Raw genomic sequence first — 7,919 nt, forward strand, 5'->3', positions numbered from 1 at the left:
GAGCAGCCTTAGTCCATGGTGATCTGATAGGATACAAGGAATTATTTCAATCCTCTTGTATCTGTTGAAGCCTGATTTGTGAACAATTATATGGTCAGTTTTAGAGAAGGTACCATGAGGTGCTGAGAAGAAGAAGGTATATCCTTTTGTTTTAGGATAAAAAGTTCTATAGATATCTGTTAAATCCATCTGTTTCATAACTTCTGTTAGTCTCACTGTGTCCTTGTTTAGTTTCTGTTTCCATGACTGTCCATTTCAGAGAGAGGAGTATTGAAATCTCCCACTACTATTGTGTGCTGTGTAATGTGTGCTTTGAGCTTTAGTAAAGTTTCTTTTAATAATGTAGATGCCCTTGCATTTGGAGCATAGAGGTTCAGCATTGAGAGTTCATCTTGGTAGATCATACCTTTGATGAATATGAAGTGTCCCTCTTTATGTTTTTTGATCACTTTAAGGTAAAAGTCGATTTTATTCGATATTAGAATGGCTATTTCAGCTTTTTTCTTGGAGCCATTAGCTTGGAGAATTGTTTTCCAGCCTTTTATTCCGAGGTAGTATCTGTCTTTTTCACTGACGTGGGTTTCCTGTATGCAGCAAAATGTTGGGTCCTGTTTTCGTACCCAATCTGATAGTCTATGTCTTTTTATTGGAGAATTGAGTCCATTGATATTAATAGATATTAAGGAAAAGTAATTGTTGCTTCCTGTTATATTTGTTGTTAGAGCTGGCATTCCATTCATGTGTCTATCTTCTTTTTGTTTTGTTAGAAGATTACATTTTTGCTTTTTCAGGGATGTAGTTCCCCTTCTTGTGTTGGAGTTTTCCATTTATTACTCTTTGAAGGGCTGGATTTGTGGAAATATATTGTGTGAACTTGGTTTTGTCATGGAGTACTTTGGTTTCTCCATCTTGGTGATTGAGAGTTTTGCTGGGTATAGTAGTCTGGGCTGACATTTGTGTTCTCTTAGGGTCTGTATGACATCTGTCCAGGATCTTCTAGCTTTCATAGTCTCTGGTGAGAAGTCTGGTGTAATTCTGATAGGCCTGCCTTTATATGTTACTTGACCTTTTTCCCTTACTGCTTTTAGTATTCTTTCTTTGTTTTGTGCATTTGGTGCTTTGACTATTATGTGGCGGGAAGAATTTCTTTTCTGGTCCAGTCGATTTGGGGTTCTATAGGTTTCTTGTATGATCACAGGCATCTCTTTCTTTAGGTTAGGGAAGTTTTCTTCTATAATTTTGTTGAAGATATTTACTGGCCCTTTACGTTGGAGATCTTCACTCTCTTCTATACCTATTATCCTTAGGTTTGGTCTTCTCATTGTGTCCTGGATTTCCTGGATGTTTTGGGTTAGGGTCTTTTTGCTTTCTGCATTTTCTTTGACTGTTGTGTCAATGTTTTCTATGATGTCTTCTGCCCCTGAGATTCTCTCTTCTATCTCTTGTATTCTCTTAGTGATGCTTGCATCTATGTTTCCTGACTTCTTACCTAAGATTTCTAATCCCAGAGTTGTCTCTTTTTGTGATTTCTTTATTGTTTTGACTTCCATTTTTAGGTCCTAGATGGCTTTACTCAATTCCTTCACCTGTTTGTTTGTGTTTTCCTGCAATTCCTTAAGGGATTTTTGAGTTTGTTCTTTAAGTGCTTCTACTTGTTTATGTTAAGTTCCTCTATCAGCATTGTGAGATATGATTTTAGATCCAATTCTTGCTTTTCCAGTGTTTTGGGATATCCAGGACTTGCTTCAGTGGGAGTACTAGGTTCTGCTGAAGCCAAGTAGTCTTGGTTTCTGTTGATAGGATTCTTGTGTTTGCCTTTTGCCATCTCTTGATTTTTAGTGTTAGATGTTCTTAGTGTCTCTGAATAGAGCTTTGTGTCCTTGCTGCCCTGCAAGTCCCCTGAGACTCGTGGGGCCTGTGCTTCCCAGCTGGCTGCTCCAGTCTTAGAAACTTACTGGAGAGAAAATATCGGCTCTCACCCGAGTCTCTGGGTTAAGGCGTTCCCTGGAGGTTGGCCCTCCACTTGCAGGGAAGGAGCAGAGAAGGTCACTGATCCACCTCTGTCACTTGGAAGCTGAGAGGATCCTGTCCATGCCACCCTGCAACTCCCCTGTGACTCATGAGGCCTGTGCCTCCTGGCTGGCTGCTCAGGTCTTAGAAACTCACCGGAGAGAAAATCACATTTTTTCATACAATGCATTTTTATCATATTCTTTCTTCCTCTCACCTAGGTCCACCAGCTTCTCCCCATATCTCTCCCCACCACCTTTTTGTCTTTAGTTCATGTTTTGTAGGATTTGGGATGGGGAGAGGAGAGAGGAGTGTGGTAGATTATCCAGTAGAAAGCTTTCTATATTTTGATTTTTCAATCCTCTGGATTTCCATTTTAAGTGTTTTTTTTTTCTTTTTTTACAAGAAACTGTTGATTTATTTCAAAGCACACATAGAGTAGCTGTCATTGACCACTTTCATAGATACACTTCCTGTTTTAGATTCTTTTTTTTTCTCTTCGGTTTCTTATGGATAAATTTGCTCTTTTTTCATGATCTTATCTATGAGTTTGCTTATACTTTGCTAGGTTTTCCATTAACTGTTATCATAGACTATATCACACCTTTGTTTCTGAGATCTGATGTGGATTATTCTTTTATTTCTCCTCTAAGACTTTAGGACACTTTCCATTTGTTTCTTTATCCACAGGCTGCACTAGCCTGCTGTGCCCTCGAATTCTGCACGTAGTTTAAGGCCTGGAGATGATATTGTTACCAAAGCGAAGTCATGTTTGGCAATAAATAATACAAGCAGACCTTTAAATAAATCATTAAATATATCACAAAATGAGTATCTAACAATTAATGTTTTCTACTTTATTCTGTGTCAACACTGATTTAAATTATAACTCAATTTGACCTCATTAAAATAATAATTAAGAGAAAGCCTGAAAATTCTAAGCACCTTTTCCAATTATTTTTGGTGTATTGCCTGTAGCACCTCTCATTTGAACTATACATATTCAATACATTCTTTAAAAGTATCTGTATGCATACATGATGGTTGGTATGCTACATTAGCAATTCTGGAAATCTTAAATCTACTTCAGAAGTATTTCCTTAGTCTTACGTCATTCAGGAGGCTAATGAGACATTGGTAACTCAATTTTGAAAATATTTTGATTTTGTTGTATATTCGAGAAAGGGGTTTTTTGTGTAGCTCTATCTAGTTCTGTAGACCCGGCTGGCGTTGAACTCAGAGATCCGCCTGCGTCTGCCTCCTGAGCGTTGAACTCAGAGATCTGCCTGCATCTGCCTCCTGAGCGTTGAACTCAGAGATCTGCCTGCATCTGCCTCCTGAGCGTTGAACTCAGAGATCTGCCTGCGTCTGCCTCCTGAGCGTTGAACTCACAGATCCGCCTGCATCTGCCTCCTGAGTGCTGTGATTAATGGTGTGCACTACTACTGGTTAAGTATTTGATTCTTGAAATTTTTCAAAATTCTATTTTTATCATGGGGCAATATAAGAGATGCTTATCTATAATTGTATGTGGTTAGTTTTTTGTCGTGTTTTATGTTAATACATAGTTGAAGGAAAACATGAATACATTCATTGCTTAACATTTACAATAGATCCCAATTTTCAATTAAATCCAATGCAATACTCCTCAATTGGAAATTTAAAAGAGAGAAAACTGTCACCTGCTTTGGATAGTGATAGCTCAGAATATTTGCATTAGTGTTGGGAATCTGGCTTGTTTCGACATTGCCACCTTACTAGTGATTGATGGTTTATCTTGCATATATTATACATAATATTTATAGAAATATTATAAATGATGCAAATTTTTCATGGTGCCAGAATTCTGACCTTTTTGAAATTAAATGAAACATAAAAATATGTTTACAATCAACTATGCATATTAAAAATTAACTAGTGGCAAAGTATATATCCTACTGGCTACAGAAAATGAATTAAGTCAAGGAACCAAATGTGGACAATATGTGTATTAGGGGGTTCCTGTGGACTGAACATAGGACAGGGGCTTATTCATGTTAGGCAACACTGTATCACTGCGTCATCTCTCATGTACTTTATTGAAATTTTATGAATAAGCAATTTTAATGATTTTATAACTATCCAGTATAAAGTATATCCATATAATAATATATCCATTATTACTCATTGACTCAAGTACCACAGGAATGAATGTCATACAGGTTTTCTTTGGCACTAGGAATAAGCATGATTTCTGACTTCAGTAATAATTCTAACATGCTTGCCTCCCTCTGGAATGTTAAGATCATCCCATACAGGCAGCATTGTAAGTGCTGCTAGTATAAGATGGGTCAATAAAGTTTTCTTCCTAATTTCTTATGTTTGTCCAGAGCCTTGCAGATTATCATTTGTTGAAATGGATGAGAATTATTTACAACTGAAATGGAATTTTGACAACAGACCGCTCATTCTCCATGGCGAGTATATTGAATTTATGTGTAAGAGAGATGCATATATAACTGAGACATCTATTGCTGGGTCTGAACTTCGAGTGCAGTGTGACAGGGGAAGGCTGAAATACCCTAAGTGTTCTCCAAGAGATAGGTAAGAAAATGTACCGAAAATATGTTTTTGTCAGATATTATTTGAGAAATTCACTTTTTTTTTTTTTTTGGTTTTTTGAAACAGGGTTTCTTTGTGTAGTCCTGGCTGTCCTGGAACTCACTCTGTAGACCAGGCTGGCCTCGAACTCAGAAATCCACCTGCCTCTGCCTCCCAAGTGCTGGGATTAAAGGCGTGTTGCCACCACCACCAGGCGAGAAATTCACTATTTTATAAATTCTATAATCTTGTGCTATACACTACTGTGTTTTTATGTCTGTTGGAGAGAAAAATCATATTTTATTCATATCTTAATTAAACTCAACAAAACACTGGAAATTTTGAGTTTTCTGGAGTCAAATTGTTGTTTACCATTTAATACCTGTGATATTTTGAAAACAAAATCCATTTCCATATACAATATTTAAATGTTCAAATTTTAACTCATATTATAAGGAATAAAGCACATTTATCATATTTCTTACTTGTCTTAAGTTTACATATAACAAAATTGTGAAATACTTGTACACCTGCAGTTGATGAACTAACTTCTGGACCTACATAATAACAACCTTTAAAGTGTATTCTATATGCTCTATAAAAATGCTTAGGATCCTTGTCTAGAAATACTTATGTTTAATTATGATAATTGGAGTAGGAGCTTTTGTATAATATTAAAAGCTTTGGTACTGGGATCCTCCTTTCCAAGGGATGGGGGATGGAGGAAGCAAATAATTTGAAGAATATATAAACTTAGTATTAACATAGTAAACATTAATAAAAAACATTATATTTTTCAAATGGAACCATAAATGTAGTTTATTATTACTTGTTCTTATTGGTTCCTATTTAAGACATAACTCACATGAAATGTTTAATGACTAAAATTGAAATAGGTACTAGATTATGATTAACATTCTTTTGCATTCTCTTCTTTTTCTCTCCCTTTCTCATCAAGGAGTCTGTCTTTTCAGGAAGCATTGCAAACCTGAAGACAAATGGAAGAAAGATAAAGAATATTCTAACATAGGAATCCTGCATGAAAGAAGTTTAGAAAGCGGGCACTTAGTTCAGTGTTCTGAGGCTTTACTTTTGCATAAAAATGTGCTGAATATTTTCCTTATTTATAAATCAAAGCGTAAATGTATCTCAATCTAGTTTGCTTAATTTTACATTTAATCTAACCTTTATTGTTATCCGTTAAATTTGATTTGATTTATTCATCGAACCATTCCTGTTTTCTATCCATCATTGTCAGACTATATTGTTTCCTTGAGTATGTATGGAAAACACATTTGTGCTTATTATATTCATTAAAATTAAGATTTTCTGTTTAATTAAATATTCTTAATATTCAGAGACAAACACACTGGGAAAAGGCACATATAATGGTATAGTGTAAGAGTACTTTATAAAATGAGAGACTACTTTTTTAAAGTGTAAGGAGCATTTTGAAATTAACTTCCTAAAAGGATAATAATCAAATTATAGTGTTCTACTTGCATGTTCAAATAATGACATAGTGTCCACATTAGGACTGCTGTTAGTGCAAGAAGAGCAGAGTTGCCCTGTTTATTTAACTTAGTTTTGTTAATGTGATATTTTTAGCCACCACTGTGTTACAATTGTACATTGTTTATCTTGTTATTGTAAAACCTACTCATTTAATTCCAAATTCTGAAAAATGGGAGAACGAAGTGGTTGAGAATGGATACACACAACATTATGACCTAAGGCAGGTATGCACTGCTTAGTGATTAGGGGTAGAATGGAGGATTAGAAAAGGGAATAAAAGGAAAATGGCTGGATTGTTTCAGTGAAAATCAGTAGAGATGAGCCCAAAAAAGCTGTGTTATGGTCTGGATTCCCTCAGAGAAAACAGGATTGTCTGAACATGAGACTGTTGCAGGTTGGAGGATAAATATAAGGCACACACAAAAAAATGTGAGTTTGTCAATGAGTAGGGCTGGGGATGAGAAAAGAGGGGATGAGGATAAAGGGGGGCGTCTTTTGAAATTATGGGGAAAATATGAACACATTAAAATGAAATATAACTGATAAAGACATGTAGAAGATTCTGGGGGCAATATTACATAATATGGTACAGGGAATTTCTTGAAGAAACAAGAATAGAAACACTAAGCACTAAGATAGGAATGAGCTTTGTTGGGAAGGGGAAGAATGGCTGGAAGGAGGACCGTCACACCCTATGGCTTCTGTTTCTTCTGTGAAAAAAAACAAAAGAGCAGTTTGCGTGCTGAGAATGGGAGAGATGATAAATGGGGAGAGAAATTCAGAGAAGCCCAATCCAGTGAGGTAACCTGACACACACTGCAGCACTTCCAGTGAATTATCACTTGTCTTAGATGGGTAATGTTGAGAATAAAGTTACAAGAATCCTCATTTGCTATTCAAAGAACTCTGTTTGAAGGTCCATTAAGATGAATATGAAAAAGCAAACTTTGCTTAGGTAATTTACCCTCTTTGTAGTACAAAGATAAAAGAGCAAAGAACTACTATGACATGAGTATTACCCAGGGGTATTACAAGGTGTTGCTTGGCTCTTCACAGAGAAACTTAAAAATTTCAAGAGGAAATTAAGAATTCATAGATATCTACCCTTTTCTTTATAACAAAGCAAGATCAAAACACTAGAGAGCATTATATATTAAAACAGAGTTCAGGCCGTCTCCGCGCAGCCCTCATGGGAACTTCCTGTAGCGATGGCTGCTGCGGTGGCTGGGATACTTCGAGGAGGTCTCCTGCCCCGGGCGGCTTGACTACCCACCTTCCAGACTGTGCGCCATGGCTCCAAGGCTGTGACCAGCCACTGGCGAGTCATGCACTTTCAGCAGCAGAAGCTAATGGCTATAACTGAGTATATTCCTCCCAAACCTGCCATCAACCCGAGATACCTACCACCTCCTCCCAAACCCCCCAAAGGAGGAGTCAGGCCTCATCCGGCTCCTGCGTCAGGATATAGTAGCAGTTTTTCGGGACAACCGAATGATAGCTGTCTGCCAGAATGTGGCCTTGAGCGCAGAGGACAAGCTCCTCCTGAGGCACCTCTTGAGCTATGGAAACACAAGATCTTCATAAAAGTCTTCCCCAGCCAGGTCCTAAAGCCTTTTCTAGAAGGAAACCTGCTGCCGCTTTTTGTTGGACACAATCTGCTGCTGGTCAGTGAGGAACCCAAGGTCAAGGAAATGGTGCGGATCTTAAAGAGCGTTCCCTTCCTGCCGCTTCTGGGTGGCTGCGTTGAGGACACCATCCTCAGCAGGCAGGGACTTGTAGACTATGCCAAGCTGCCCAGCCTGGACCAGCTACAG

The 7,919-nt window shown here is 37.4% G+C and overlaps 2 protein-coding genes and 1 pseudogene across 3 annotated transcripts in view; 2 read left to right on the forward strand and 1 right to left on the reverse strand.

Annotated features, from left to right (window-relative positions):
- F13b (coagulation factor XIII B chain) overlaps positions 1 to 5,737 on the forward strand; it is a 186,436-nt gene extending 180,699 nt beyond the window's left edge. For both annotated transcript variants that reach the window (XM_031384240.1, XM_031384247.1), the window contains 2 exons: positions 4,380 to 4,593; positions 5,549 to 5,737. In XM_031384240.1, coding sequence (XP_031240100.1) covers positions 4,380 to 4,593; positions 5,549 to 5,582 — 248 coding nt within the window. In that variant the 3' untranslated portion in view covers positions 5,583 to 5,737. The remainder of the gene's footprint in view (positions 1 to 4,379; positions 4,594 to 5,548) is intronic.
- LOC116069714 (complement factor H-related protein 2-like) overlaps positions 1 to 7,919 on the reverse strand; it is a 187,601-nt gene that overhangs the window by 35,253 nt on the left and 144,429 nt on the right. The window lies entirely within an intron of this gene.
- LOC116100446 lies at positions 5,856 to 7,913 on the forward strand (annotated as a pseudogene).

This window comes from Mastomys coucha, unplaced genomic scaffold, assembly GCF_008632895.1.
Source record: "Mastomys coucha isolate ucsf_1 unplaced genomic scaffold, UCSF_Mcou_1 pScaffold1, whole genome shotgun sequence".
In the NCBI taxonomy this organism is placed as follows: domain Eukaryota; kingdom Metazoa; phylum Chordata; class Mammalia; order Rodentia; family Muridae; genus Mastomys; species Mastomys coucha.